Source organism: Pungitius pungitius, chromosome 13 (assembly GCF_949316345.1).
Source record: "Pungitius pungitius chromosome 13, fPunPun2.1, whole genome shotgun sequence".
Classification (NCBI taxonomy): Eukaryota; Metazoa; Chordata; class Actinopteri; order Perciformes; family Gasterosteidae; genus Pungitius; species Pungitius pungitius.
This window is the reverse complement of record NC_084912.1, coordinates 9,415,823-9,431,138: the sequence shown is the minus strand read 5'-3', so window position 1 is coordinate 9,431,138 and position 15,316 is coordinate 9,415,823. Positions and strand designations below refer to the sequence as shown.

At 43.2% G+C, this 15,316-nt stretch overlaps 1 protein-coding gene across 1 annotated transcript; it reads left to right on the top strand.

Annotated features, from left to right (window-relative positions):
• The first annotated feature begins 646 nt into the window (after positions 1-646).
• Positions 647-15,048, top strand: ercc6 (excision repair cross-complementation group 6). The gene is made up of 22 exons (XM_037466229.2): positions 647-736; positions 1,268-1,473; positions 1,619-1,847; positions 2,132-2,249; positions 2,358-2,475; positions 2,959-3,655; positions 4,866-4,997; positions 5,467-5,625; positions 6,577-6,712; positions 6,941-7,111; positions 7,379-7,555; positions 8,994-9,110; positions 9,513-9,608; positions 10,376-10,594; positions 11,059-11,169; positions 11,597-11,716; positions 11,925-12,019; positions 12,516-12,661; positions 12,817-13,272; positions 13,368-13,536; positions 13,634-13,712; positions 13,793-15,048. The coding sequence occupies exons 2-22, from the start codon at positions 1,278-1,280 to the stop codon at positions 14,240-14,242; spliced, it is 4,191 nt and encodes a 1,396-aa protein (XP_037322126.2). The 5' UTR covers positions 647-736; positions 1,268-1,277; the 3' UTR covers positions 14,243-15,048.
• The last annotated feature ends 268 nt before the right edge of the window (positions 15,049-15,316 follow it).

Here is a 15,316-nt window from a genome sequence, read left to right as displayed (position 1 = left end):
CTAAATTCAAATCCCCTTCAGTGTTTCTGGGTTCCACTGAAGGTGACCCACATTTACTAGTCAAGCAAATAATTAGACCAGTGGCGCCATTTCTACTTTTTCCAAGTGATGGGTTACAACAATATCCATCCTCATATAAAGCTGTCTGTTTACACAAATATAATCTGTTAGGAAGGTCTGCTGGCCTTTGCTCAGGCACTGCAATTCGAGGCGGAGCAGATATTTTAATAACTTCTTTGTTTATTGTAGTAATATATTGGAAACAAACTTCATCTGAATTGCAAGTCCTTGGCACTGCTCATGGCTGTGACAACAATGAAGTGCAGGCTTTCCAAATATTTGAAAGTAAATCCAATAAAAGCATTTGATGCTTGATATTGGACAGTCATTATAAAATATCTGGCTGGACTGCACCACGATTGCGACACAAAGACTCTCACACTGTGCTTAACTCTTAAATCTACATCAATCGGTTTCCAATGCTAATTACATAACCGCATTAGGTTCAAATGTGGTCCACATTAACATTTTCATTGGGTTAGTAAAGTGAGCGCCGGCGCCCTGCACTAAAACAAGTGGTTTCGTGGCGCCATCTAGAGGACCAGGGTGCAGTGCCGCTGTACACCAGCAGATGGCGCTGCCCAGCGAGGCGACCATTGAACACACAGCCACCGGAAACAAGCATCTTAAGCTACATAACAAAACAAGGCGGTGATGTTGTCTAACAGCGGGTTTGGTAAGTCATTGCAGTTTAAATGTACCAGATTAGAACCAACCCGATAACGCAGTAACGCGTGTTTCTGCCGTGGGTTTCATTCAAACGGACCCACGTTTCAGATGCTGACCGTCGGCTCGCAGTTAGCCGAGCAGGCTAACGTTAGCCCAGCCACGTAAACAATGGGCAGTTGTGAGAGGCTGGTTTCTATCTGTATGAACACGTTACAAAGATGTACCTCACCTTTTACTATTGTTTGTCTAGAGCCGGTAACTGTTCCACTATACGTAACGCTGTTAGTTTACCTCTTTTCTACGCTTAACCCGTTCACTGAATAAGTAACGTTAAGTTATCCTAGCTAGAGTCCGTTAACTTTAACCAATATCCGAGCTGCCCGGATTCCCTCTGGGGGCAACATTACGTTATCCCGCAATCCCTATACTCAGTAAACATTATATACTGCATAGAAGAAAAGACAGGCCTTAAATGAGGCATACCGTTACATGTGCATTGTGTCATCCGAATGACACATCTGGCTGTCTCTGTCTGCAGGAGCATCGCCATGCCTGTAGACGGTCCAGAGGACCAGGTGCCCTCCTCGCTCTCCAGCCCGGCCAGTGCTGCCCTTACCCCAGGAGGGACGGACGAGGATGGGTCAACAGGGGGCTCTGCAATCTGCTCTTTTCCCGAAAACAGTCAGGGGTCGGAGGCTGCCGCAGCCTACCCTGCCAACACTGGACCCGGGGAGGGCAACATCGGTGGGTTGTATACGCCACCACTCTTGCACCATGCAACAGCAGAGAAGAATATCACAAATAGTTTCAAACCGTCAAACTGATTCACGACAAACTCAACAGACTCTCTCTTAATTTAAATGTCTTTGTCGTCTGCGGTTGATTTCAGGTGGCAAGAGGTCCGGAGCCTTGCTGCAGATAGATCGACAGCGTATTCAAGCAGCATCTGCCAGTTCTGGAGCCAATGAACTCCAGGGTCTTGGTGTGGCTGTTTATGACCATGACGTCCTTGAGCAAGGTGTCCTTCAGCAGGTGGACGAGGCAATTCAGGAGGCCAATCAGGCTGCTGCTAAAGCTGAGGCCGAAAAGGAATACCACTCCGTCCTTGATGATGTCAGGTAAAGCAAAACAACTCCACTAATATAGAGGCTTTTATGTTTGATGAAAAGTGAAATATAGTGTATTTATTACATGTCTTTTTGGGACCTTTTTTCTCTCAGACATATTTGCAGAATCTATTCTTGATCTCTGAGTAAACTTTGATAAAGACAATTAAAGACAAAATAGCTGTCAATTTTGCACATTTCAGTCTTTTATCAAGACTATTAAGTAGTTTGTGATTTTGACATCAAAAAAACCTTTTTTAAGGACTGATTTATCTTTTTTTGATGGTGTGTTTCAGGTCCGTCACTGTGTCCCTTAAACAAATCAACAAGATTATTGAACAGCTGTCTCCGTATGCCTCCAGTAAAGATATCAGTAGGAAGATTGAATCTGTCAAACGACAGAAAGAAAATAAGGTAAAATACTTAATTTGTCCAAATTAAAATTGTATGAATTTCATAATAATATAACACTTCCATAATGTGGATAGTAATTGTCATAATGATGAAAACATTTTATTTCAGGAGAAACAGCTAAAGAAAGTCAAAGCCAAACAAAAGCGACTTCAGGCCATTTTGGGAGGAGAGGATACCAAAAGGGTAGAATCCGAGCTTCTGGCAGAAGATGATGATGAAGAGGAGGGTGAGGTGTTTTTCTGTGATTCTTCCCCCATGGATCACATGACGATGCCTAAAACATAACCAATTCTGTTTGACATGAACCTTATACTTTGATGTGGTAGAGCTGAACAAATCCCAGAGGGTTGTAGCTATTAGACATGCATACTACATTAAATACAGTAAGAGCAACGTTTCAGCCAAATGTAATTTAGTGCTGGTGTCCAAGATTTTCCAAACACAACTTAATTTGTGTATTTATTATCTGCTTGAAAAAAAACATGTAAATGTTGCTGCACACATAAAGGGCACAGTGCAGTTGTCTTGTAAACAACACGGTTGTTTTAATATTCAGCATTTCTCACCAAATTTTCCTGTATGCATCCTTGAGGACCAACATATGTGTTCAGTGCATTTGCTTTTCTCAAACACAAACCATTAGAAAAACTCAGATTTAGTGATACTTTACAACATGGATCTAACACTGCTTAATGTGTGTGTTGCACAGAGGCTGGTCCCTCCACACTGGGCAGCATGCTCATGCCTGCTCAGGAGACCGAATGGGAGGAGCTTATCCGGATGGGGCACATGACTCCTTTTGGAACACGAATCCCACAGAAGGAGGAAAAAAAGAAGCCTCGAAAAGTGATGCTTGCTGAAAACTCAGCCTTTGACCTCTACTTGGCGGACCAGGCCAAGATGGCTACTGAGAGGAAGAGAGCCCCTCTTCTCAAGAAGAAAATAAGCTCGGGGCGCAGTCCCAATAAAGGCAGGGGAAAAGCCGCAATTGTTTCTCCTTCCAAGGACAAAAAAATGAAGAAGCGCATCCGAAAGCTTCAGATAACAGCTCTCAAGGCGCATCCTAGGGCTCGCCCTAAGGCCGAGCCAGGGCTGCCGAAATCAAAAAGCAAGCGCCACTCTAAGGGCGAGGAGACAGACAGCGAGGGTTCAGAGTACCTGCCCAGTGATGAAGGCATTGATCCTGACCAAGAAGAAAGAGAAGCCATTGGAGAGGGCTTTGGGGAGGATGACGAAGAAGAGTACGAGTTGAGACCGTACAAGAAGAAAAGAGAAGTGAAAGGGAGGAAGAGCATAAAGAAAAAAGAGGAGAGTGAGGAGGAATATTACCCTGAGAGTTCAGATGAGAAGGAGGACAAAAAAAACAAAGATGATGGAGATATGGAGTACTACAGGCAGCGATTACGGTAGGATTATGCACTTGCTGCTATAAAATGTAATGCACGATTGATTGATTGACAGTTTTATCATTTGTGAACAATAGATTTCTCTTTGGTGTGTGTTATCGTTGGATACAAACGTGCAAGAAGTTTTTCATCCGTAAGTCCTACTCAAAAGAGAAAGCATTAAATCACAGGCTCAGTAAACACCAGATTCAGCCTCTAACTTTTCTTCACATGGCGCAAATGTGCCATTGTTATTCTTTTTAGTTAAGGCAAAAAGCAGCCGCTTCCCGCTGGCTCCATAGTGCAGAAGGAGAGTTAATCCCAGATGAGATTGGCAGCTGTTTCTTGACTAAGCAAATTCTTTCCCTGCTCTTCTTCTCTCTCTGCTCTCACACTGGCCTAATTATCCTTCTGCACGTGGTTTTATACGCTCACTCTCTCTAATGCTCAAATTAATGGAAGAGCAGCCCTAATGAGATTTTATATTTATAGCTGCCAAATAAATTGTGTTGGCATGTGTCCTTTTTCTCCACCACAGTGATTGAATGTCAATTCACGACATAGACAAGGCATGGATGGTGAGGCCAGCTTAAGCAAGGAATGATATTATTAGAGTGGGCGGTATTTGCAGTTAGGTGGGAGGTGAAGGGACGGGGGGGGGGGGGCACAGAAAAGTGTAATTAACTGAACCAATGCTTAGTCTTGACTTAATTAGAGAGTGTGGTCTCCCAGGCCCAGCGAAAGGACCAGTTTTGAGGCAGGGTGACAGGACCGGGCCCAAATGAAGATGGATTCTCATCCTCTCCACCTCACACCTTTCTGGGGAACTCGAACTACTAATTGTCTGTATCAATCTTCATTTGCTGCGTGACGATTGTGCCTCTAACTGCCCTCTCTACTGCACCATTAAAACTGTTCCCCCCTCCCTGTACTTTTCCCATTTTGCTGTAGATGTTCCACCCCCTCAAGGGGAAGAGCAACAACTCAAAACATTTGCTATCCATGCACCTGTGCAGGCAAGACTTAAAATAAATCAGTTAGTGTATCCATCCATTCTCTATACCTTGGCGGTCCAGGGTTGCACGTAGCTCTGTGTTTCGCCTACAATCACAACAAGGGGGCGTCTAGAATCAAAATAAATAAGAATATTGACTGAAGCTCCTTAAAGTAAAAAAGAGAGACATTTTACCATGTGATGTACTTTATTAATATGCACTCGTTCTCTTTCCAGGAGATGGAAGCGACAACGTCTTCGAGAAAGGGAGAATAAGAGAGAAAGAGGGGAGGAGCTTTCCGATGACAGCGATGAAGAATTTGACGAAGGCTTCAAAGTGCCTGGCTTCCTCTGGAAAAAACTTTACAAGTAAGTTCAGTTTCAGACATTGTGAGTTACCTCCAATACTTAGACATGTAGTAAGGAAGTGATAGTGTATATTACTATATTACTCATAGCATTAAAATAATATGTGTATCATAAATAACTGGGTTTTATTATCAGTTCAGAAGTTCTCTTGTGCTACTTTGCTGACTTCTTTCTCACACGACCACGCTTTTCCCTGTTTACTACAAGTTGTGTGTTTCTTTGTTTGGATTTAGTAATATCATCGTACTTAATTCATAACTTTAAAGAAAGTGACATTTGGCTTGCAAGCTCAAGCACATCATTCTCCCAGCTGGTATGGATCGGGTAATTTGCCGCCAAGAGTAATTGAACCAGATTTCAGTTGAAATAAATTATAATTATTCTGCCAACCTGTCGTTTGTGCCCTCCATAGCTGCTTCCATTGGTAGATATGATTAGTCATTTGCTTATGTGTTTATCACATTGTCAGGTACCAGCAGACAGGTGTGCGCTGGATGTGGGAGCTCCACTGTCAGCAGTCAGGCGGCATCCTGGGAGACGAGATGGGATTGGGTAAAACCATCCAGGTCATCTGCTTTTTGGCTGGACTGAGCTACAGCAAACTGAGGACCAGAGGATGCAACTACAGGTACACACACACACACACACACACCAAACTGTGGCCAGAGACTGTGTGTCTGTGTAGTATGAATATTTGATATGGGGGATTTCTGCTTGAGAGTGTTCATCTGAATTATTAAACATGTTTCAATTATCAGACTCTTCACTTTCTTACTGCAGACGTCAGAGGAAACACTGACAGTGTGTGTGTGTGTGTGTGTGTGTGTGTGTGTGTGTGTGTGTGTGTGTGTGTGTGTGTGTGTGTGTGTGTGTGTGTGTGTGTGTGTGTGTGTGTGTGTGTGTGTGTGTGTGTGTGTGTGTCTTCATAAACACGTAAAATGAATTTTGGAGACACAAACTAGTACAGGTGCTTCACAACAAATCAACCATCTGCTAATCTGGTTTTAGTACACAAACAACATTTGTGCATTTGTGGGGGGGCTGGAGCTTCCCTGATGGTCAATACTCTGTCTACTATAGACGCCCACAAATTGATTGCTTGCAAACTCAATTATGGCCAAGTATCAATAGCTTCCACCAGGCGGAGGTTCATACCAGCCCCATCAGTGTGTTCTATGGGTGTATGTGCGTTTGTGTTGGACACGGCTCTTGTAGATCTTCAGAGGAGCTCAGCGTGCGACCATGCACCTTCTTGGGTGAATGCGCAGAGAATGTGTGGAGCGGTGGAGGTTGACTTTGTAGTTGCATGATTCTGCTGCATTATTGTACCTGACCACTCAGCTTTCTCTTAATTCCCGGATGCCTGAATGCATTACACGGTTTTCATGCAAGCAAAGCTCTTTTCCTCTTATTGGGAAAAGGCTTCCTTTTCTATAACCGGGTATAGAAATGATGAGTCTAACTTGCTAATGAAATTCGCTGAGGTTATCCAGAGTTAAATGGACCCTGAGTTCCCTTGTTCCCCATCTTCTCTGCTGGTCTGCAGGTAAACATCTGTTGGCTGTGTGTTTGGTTGCAGGTATGTCGGTCTGGGTCCGACCGTCATCGTGTGCCCGGCTACGGTGATGCACCAGTGGGTAAAAGAATTTCACACCTGGTGGCCCGCTTTCAGAGTGGCTGTACTACACGAAACTGGCTCGTTCACCAGCAACAAGGTAATTGTGTGGGTTTGTGTGAGTTTGATTTTCAGATTCATGTTTAAGATTTCCACTGGGTCTTTTTTTCCTCTGGGGGGCACTAGTGGTCTGTTTAGTAGCATGATCTCTTAATCATCTCCCCTTCTCTTTTCTCAAGCCACATCGAAGTAGATGCTCGAGCTACCAGAGACGATGCAAATTGACGGAAAACCTGTAATTATCATGTTTCTGTTTTTGTTCTTGTAGGAAAAGCTTATTCCAGAGATAGCAGAATGTCATGGTATCCTGATTACGTCTTATTCAGCTGTGAGGAATTTGCAAGACACTCTGCAGCGTTTCGATTGGCACTACATCATACTGGACGAGGGCCATAAGATCAGGAATCCAAATGCTGGAGTTACCACTGCCTGCAAACAGGTATGGTCTCACAACACTCACACCTTAATGAACACACACAAAATAACCAGACAGTTAAAAGCATAAATACACTAAGAACATTTTTCTTTCTTGTGGAAAAGTAATTGTTGCAATTGTGCCCGTCTAGAATCTCTCGCTCCACTTTCCTCTCGTTAGCTATTTACTTTCATTCCTTTTTGTGCATCAACATCCAACCTGCTAGGACATAACTTTTTTTAACATAACCTTTTTTTAAGATACATTGTATTCTTTCTTCCCTCTCTCTAGTTTCGCACTCCCCACAGGTTCATTCTGTCAGGCTCTCCGATGCAGAACAATTTGAAGGAGCTGTGGTCCCTGTTTGACTTTGTCTTCCCCGGCAAACTGGGGACATTGCCTGTCTTCATGGAGCAGTTCTCTGTGCCGATCACCATGGGAGGATACAGCAACGCCTCAGCTGTGCAGGTACTGCAACAAACATGCGAAAAATTGAGGTTTTTGTTATATTCAACACCTTAACAGTTTTTTCCATTTTTGAACTTCATAGGCAAAAAAATCCATCAATCATCTGGAACATGGTTCACATTTTTAGAAAATAAAAACATAGAAGCGGTTACTAAGCATATGAAGGTCATTATACTCCTTCTTGTATTTTGATTTTGATTTAGATGGGGTATTTTCATTTAAAATTAGGATTTTTACTTTAAAAAGCAAAAATCAGGATAGAAAGAATGTCAAGCAAGGGAAACACTGATTGGTGTTCCTTTACCTCCAAAAAGGCTGTGCATTGTTGATTTATAACTGAAATGTCAAAGCTATGAATGAAACCAGGAATTATTCGATAAAGCTTTACATAAAAGTAAATCCTTAACCTTAGCGTAAGGAGGAGGGAGCGACAAAGGGCTGAAGAGTCGTTGGGAAACGGCAGTCATGTTGGCACAAATTTATAGAGCTCGATGTTGGCGAGTCAGAAGGAGAGATGGTGGAGCAACAGAGCCGTTAAGTGCAATGAAGGATAATGTAGGTCCATGCAAAGGAACTTCAGTACATCCCCAGTGTCTGAGGGAGAGAGGGATGGAGGGAGAGGCTAAAGTGGAGAGTCGGTGAGCTAAATTGTAGGCCTTTGTCATTAGTGCTCAATCGTTAATAACCCACTGACTGTATGGATTTAATTATTTAAGCTGGCTATTGATGCTTCTTCCGCTGTCGATAATAAAAACCTTTACTAATTATTAATGTTATTAAATGGTCAGAGGGCTAAGCTCTGCTGCCTTATTCTCTTCTCGAAATTCTCAGAACAGCTTAGCCGGCCCTTGGCTGACGTTCCTGTGTGTGTACAAATAAATGTATGTGAAAAGGCGCGTGGACGCTGGATCCATTACTGAAGCATACGTCTGCATCCCCATGTGGATCCATTTGGCAGCTTGTGTAGAGCTCACTGGATCTTCTTCCCTTCCACTCTGACCTCCGCTGAGCCCAAAATCCCACCATGTTATTGTCCCCTCCAGCTTGGCAGAGGGTGTCTTTGATTCCTCTGTGGACCCCCAGTGAGTTCATGTTTAAAAGGCTAACTGGCCCTTAAGTACTGACTGGATGAGGTGCAGCAGACATTTGCATTGGGTCTCCGGGTGGTGGGGGTGGGACTTGAAGCTCCCCCCTCCGTTTCCAATGGGGCCGGCCAGTTGTGCCGATGAAAGACGAGGGCTTTGTCCCTCGAGACCAACAGCACTCTGATCAATTTTTAATGGCTTGTGCTGCTGAGAGGGACAGTAACATGCGGGAGGTGATGAGAGAGGGCAGAAGAGGGACTAAACCACAACATCCGCACTGACAGGTGTGGACGTGGTTGTTTGACACCCTGAACTGAATCTCATTTTCGTCTTTTTTTTGTTCCGTTTCTCAGGTCCAGACTGCATTTAAGTGTGCGTGCGTGCTGAGGGACACCATCAATCCTTACTTGCTCAGAAGAATGAAGGCAGATGTCAAGGCGAACCTCTCCTTACCTGACAAAAATGAACAGGTATTCATCATGCTCTGAGGACATTTGACCGTGTTCTGCCTAAGTATCAAATAGCTTCTCACGCCTGGTTCTTTTAACTGGGGAAGTGTTTATCTGATCGGATGTGACTGCATGTGCCACGTCTAAAGAGTATTTGATGAATGTGCCACGCTCTTGTCAGGTGAAGCCAGCTAATAAAGTCCCAGTAAAGTAAAAGGAGCAGGTATTCATTAAGGTGGCTGATCCCCGGTTGACTGCTCAGTCCACTTCAGCTCATTAAGTCGGTCCCGTGAGACGGTAGTGGCTCCAAAAACCCCTTGCTTCCATCTAATTTCTCTCCTCTCACACTGCACTTTATCAAAGGGTTTTAAAGTTGATGTTCACTGCTTATTACACTCTTTTACTCTTTTACTCTGTGTTTAGGTTCTGTTTTGCAGGCTGACAGAGGACCAGCGTCAGGTGTATCAGAGCTTCTTAGATTCCAAAGAGGTTTACAACATGCTTAACGGGGACATGAAGGTAAGCCTCGATTTCATAGTTAAAACGGGTTTACTGTGGGGTTTTTTGTTATGCAGCTTCACTTTGGACCCTTTGTGTTGACACAAAGACGAGAAGAGATTAAACTCTTTAGAAGTAGAAGACTTCCTGGAACCTCACATGCCGTATTCATTATTTAACGTCCTAACTGATGAATATCAGTTCACCTCTCTTCCTCAAAAGCATCCTTCCTCAAAGCATGTGTGTATTTCTATTCACTCCTGTACACTTGAAAAATACATTGAACAGGCATAAGTGCAATACATTTATTTTGACATGTACCTTTTGTAAAATCCCTAATAGCTTAACTTTGGTATTTTTAAGATGTTCTTCTTGAGGAAGCAGTGTTGTCGTTCTTCTCACATTAGCCAGACTCTGGAGAGAGCGACTCAACCATTTATCACCATTGACCAAATGGACGTGGTCAGAGAGCCATGGTTGACCACCGTGGATTCTACACACACACACACACACAAAAACACATATGCTCTTACAGATATAGTCAGTGGTCACTCTCAGTCCATTAACCACCATTACTAATGCAGTGGCCGTTGGACCTTTGTCAAAAAACACACCCTTTATTGTTGGTAAATAAATGATGTGACTAATTCCTGTAGACTAAGTAAATGTGTTTATTTGGTTAAAGGTGCAACGCTGTAGAGATGCCAGGTTTGTCACCTGCCGCCCAATCCGTCTAATTGAAGGAAGCAGTCGTATTGAAAAACCTCTCTTTTGTGTGTGCTTTTCAGATATTCTCAGGTTTGATAGCACTACGTAAGATCTGTAACCACCCAGACCTTCTCTCCGGCGGCCCCCGTATTTTGAGGGGAATCCCAGAAGACCAGCTCACCAAAGAGGAACAGTTTGGCTTTTGGAAGCGCTCAGGCAAGCTGATAGTCGTGGAGTCCTTGCTGCGACTCTGGTTCAAACAGGGCCACCGAGTCCTGCTCTTCTCTCAGTCAAGACAGGTTAGGAACACATTGCTCAGTCTGACCAACCAACCAATCACTCGGCTGAAAGAGTACTTTATATATACATATATTATATAATCTCGTTAATCAAATTGTTTTATTTCAATGCACTTTCTGCACGCATCTTTGCATAGGCCTTAAATTATTTACATCCTAATTTGTCATGTCACTTGTATGTTTCTCTATATTTGCTGCTGGCTACCTACAACATATGTACCTCTAAAATTGTGCATGTGAGAGCGCGAGAGAGTGTATGTCAGTGAGGCCCCAGCTGTTGCAGTCAATACCAATGAGATTATACCTCAGAGGGAACCTGAGACCCTCCCTGTCGGTATCTCTGTCCATGTAATATTAATCTGCTCTAATCCTTTTAGAGATAATCCTAACCTCAGCCCCTCGTTTCCCCTGATGTTTCTCTCGCTGTATTTCTTGCTCACTGTCTATCTTCATCTCCTTTCCAGATGTTGGACGTCTTGGAGGTATTTGTTACGGAGAATAATTACTCATATGTGAAAATGGACGGCACCACCACAATAGCTTCCCGACAGCCTCTCATAGCTCGGTACAACGAGGTAAGGATTATTCACCCCTAATGGGGTTTAAGTGTTTCCCATGAAAATCCTGTCCTGAGGGACAAAATGCATCAGTGGAACCCTGCACACCCTGAGGTGAAAACCCTACTCGATGGCAATCTGTTGTTCAAACGCTGTGTACCTTGTTGTCTCTGTCGTCAACAGAAGGTTTCAGAAATTATAACACAGAACGAATAGACGCTCTGATTCTGTCCAAATCTGTAAAAAAGTATCAAGTAACTAAAATCCAAATTCAGATTAAGGTATCTGATTATCTTTAGTTTAGTTTTAGATTTAGTTTGGGAAAACAAAATGTCTTTGAACACATTTTAAGAATTTAAGAAAACGTTTTTATTCATACGATGATAGAAATCAGCATAAAACTGTTGAAATTATGTTTATTAACTTCTGCTATTTTGTCTTGCAGGACAAATCCATTTTTATCTTCCTGTTGACCACTAAAGTCGGAGGTCTGGGAGTCAATCTGACGGGAGCCAATAGAGTCATAATTTATGACCCGGACTGGAACCCTAGTACCGACACACAGGTAAGACAGATCTGTGCGCACACTAACACACATACACACACATAAGAAATCATTTTATTAGGTTAATTATTTCTGAAGAATTTTAATAATTTGTACTACTTTTGTATTTTTCACTTCTTTTTCCTTATTCATTTTAAGCCTCCGTAACCTTGACTCTGTGTTTCAGTCGATGTAACCTAGTCATTTTTTGCATATATCGCGTTCGTAGGCAAGGGAGCGAGCATGGAGGATCGGTCAGAAGCAGCAAGTGACGGTCTACAGATTGCTGACTGCAGGGACCATCGAGGAGAAGATTTACCACAGGTCAGAGTGCTGTCTTCAGAATGCTGTTTTATGTTCGGCTGTGTTTTTGAAAGACAGAAATCTAATTTTTTAGTTTTAAACCCTGCTCTGCCTTTGATCATTTTACGCTTGAGTCATGTATTTTAGTTTTCTTTTCATTGACTTCACGCATTCCTGAATATTGGTAATGACATACATAATTGCTCACATCACTGCTGTATTACGACTTACTATCCCGGGCCTCAGTAATTGAAAAGCTTTCCTGCATTATTAAACCGCCAATCTAGGACTTCTAAACTATTGCTCTGTTTGGTTAGGGTCTGTAAAGTGCCTTCAAAAAGCAAGTTAAAAGACCTGCAGGGATGCTATTTTGAAATCTAGAGTATTGCAGTTAACTAATTTTCTCATCCATCAGCCCAACTACTCTATGGTGACAGATGATTAGGGTTTCCTGCTGAGGTAAAATAACTAATTACATAGAAGTGTCTAATTCAATGTTTTATCTGTTCTGATTCAGACAAATCTTCAAACAGTTTCTGACCAACCGTGTCCTGAAGGACCCCAAACAAAGACGGTTCTTTAAGTCTAATGACATCTACGAGCTCTTCACACTGTCGGACCCTGATGGAGCTCAGGGAACCGAGACTAGTGCCCTTTTTGCAGGTTTGCAGGTTTTACTCGTTTGTTCATTTTTTTTCTTACCAGAGAGACATTTTATTATCCAATTAAGTTGTCTGAAGCCTCTTGAGGCAAATGAGTGAAAATTGTCTATAGTTTGGAAGAATTCACAGAGCAAGTATTGTTTTTATGTCATCCAGGTACAGGTTCTGATGTCAAGGCACCCAAGAAACCTCAGAGGCCAATGCCATCACACACTGTAAAGCCTGGCAGTCCCCTACATAAACACTCTTCAGCAAACCACAGTGAAGCAGACCGCCAATGCACCAACCAAAATACACAGTATACAAGACAAAATAACACAGACTGGGACGGAGATAAGCCGGCGGTAAAAAGCTCCTCCAGCTCTCACCAACCCAGAGACAAAGACGCGTCCCTGATCAGTCCACAGAAACACCGGGAAAAGAGGAAACACTGCGACTCCGTTGACTTGGACAAACGCAAACATAAGAAGCGTAAACACTCCAAGGATTCTCGGTGTGAAGGACACCGCATTTCCCACTTGGTGAAGAGACGAACCTTTCGGAAAGGGGACGACAGTGAGACGGAGAAGAAGTCTGATGATTACGTCTTGGCAAAGCTCTTCAAGAAATCGGGTAGGCCTTTTGTGAACAAACCCCCATCGGCCATATCAGACACGGTTTGCTGAGTAATTGTTGTGATAGGCTGCTTCGTTGACTCCCCTCTTCAGGTATCCACAGTGTCATGCAGCATGACACCATAATGGAGTCCTCCAACCCTGACTATGTTCTTGTGGAGGCGGAAGCCAACCGGGTAGCCAAAGATGCACTGAAAGCCCTCAAGGTGTCCCGCCAGCAGTGCAGGCTGTCCTTCAGTAGACCCCCTCCTCCACCTGCGAGGTACAACGTCTCACACTGAGACACTTTGGTTGTTCAGAGCTGTGTTAATCAATTGTAAATCACACGTTTCAATTTTCTTCCTTGTTTGCTCTCTCAGGAAAAGATTTGGGCAAAAGAATAATTCTCTCCTGGTGGCACCTTTGCCTCAGGCTGCCCCCACTCTAAGCAAATGCAAGGTAACTGCAGTGTTATTACATAAAGATACTCTGCGTTTTTTATTCCATTTTGTGTGAATTCACCCGTTTCGCACTTTTAGGATGCTGCTATCGTAAAGAAGTCCGTGTCAAAGAAGCCTGGCTCGGGGGCTCATTTCAGTGGGGAGGGCGCGGAAAGTGACTCAAACGCCGCCCCGCTCTCCTCCTCCTCCCTGCTGGCCAAGATTAAAGCCCGTAATCACCTCAGCATGCCCTCCAGCCGAGGAGAAGAAGCAGAAGAAGAGCAGGAGGACGCTGCAGCTCCAGGAACGAGCTCCCCCCCAGCTCCACCCACCGAGCATGACGAGCTGCTGGTGGACGTACGCAACTTCATGGCCTTCCAGGCCAGTGTGGACGGACAGGCCAGCACCCAGGAAGTGCTGGAGTATTTCAAACCAAGGCTGACGGAGAAACAGGCGCCCGTCTTCAGAGAGCTGCTCAGGAGCATCTGTGACTTCCAGAGGACTTCTGGTCAGGAGGGCATCTGGAGACTGAAGGAGCACTTCCGCTAAAGGGGATGAAAGTGGAGGGAAGCCTGAACCGTGATGCATATCGGAGGAGTTGTCAGCTTTGAGTCTGTAGAGCTCAAGCCCTAAAACATCTTTCTTTTCATTATTCCTTCCATGACATTTTGGTATATATTGTTAAATTGAGACATCTAAAGTACATTGATCAAACTTAAGAGAAATTGGTTTGTTCAGGGAGGACCATATTAAGACATTTTACTGTGTAACAAACTGTGGGCTTAGCTGATAAACTCAGGTTATTATCATATATTTATCTTCTACATCTTGGTGGGACCGTCTGTTGCAATGTGTGTTGGTTCACAAATTGAAATTGTTTGTGTTGTTCCTGGTTATGCTTGAATTCAGATAATACTGCATAACCTTGTTATTGATCTGTTCAGAGGAATATGCAGTGTGTCACTTTTGTAAATATGACTAGATCTACACATATCTTAGCTTTTGTAACCCATTTGTCTTTCTGACTTCAAATGAGCTACCTCACAATATGTGGAAATTGTCAAAAAACAACAATTTTGCTGCCATCTTATAAATTGTTGTATTTTTATTATAAATGCTACACTTTTAACTGCTTGCTCGTTTGTTTGAACAGGATTACAATAAAAGAAGACTTTTCGAAATGAAACAAATGTTCAAAGCAGACAATCTGCCGTTGAATGCAGGTCACCAAGCAACAAAAGATATTTCTATGGTTAATTCACAATCAACAGAACAATGGTGGCATCTATGGATTAAGTTATTTAGTTTAGTTTATATAGTTTTAGCTGTACTTACACTGCGGGAAAGAATAAGGATTGTGGGGAGCTGACCGGGGTCCTGAAATGAAACATAAAATCGAAAAAACCCACTGCTGTGTAGTTAAAGTTAATTCGTAACATCGTTGCTGACCAGCGAGTGTTATTTCCTCCTGACGCTTCAGCATCGAGGAAAGCCGCTGACAGGAAGTAGACACAAACACTCTAGTCGGAGTTGGCTGGACCAAATATTGGGATAAAGTTATCAACCGTTATTTGATTTCAATTTTCTCCACGCGCCTCACTGAGGTCATAATAACAACTTTAT

Coding starts and splice junctions, on each gene's coding strand:
- ercc6 (XM_037466229.2), top strand. CDS start 1,278: ATGCCTGTAGACGGTCCAGAGGACCAGGTGCCCTCCTCGCTCTCCAGC. Junction 11,170..11,596: donor TCATAGCTCGGTACAACGAG/GTAAGGATTATT, acceptor TTTGTCTTGCAG/GACAAATCCATTTTTATCTT. Junction 11,717..11,924: donor ACCCTAGTACCGACACACAG/GTAAGACAGATC, acceptor TCGCGTTCGTAG/GCAAGGGAGCGAGCATGGAG.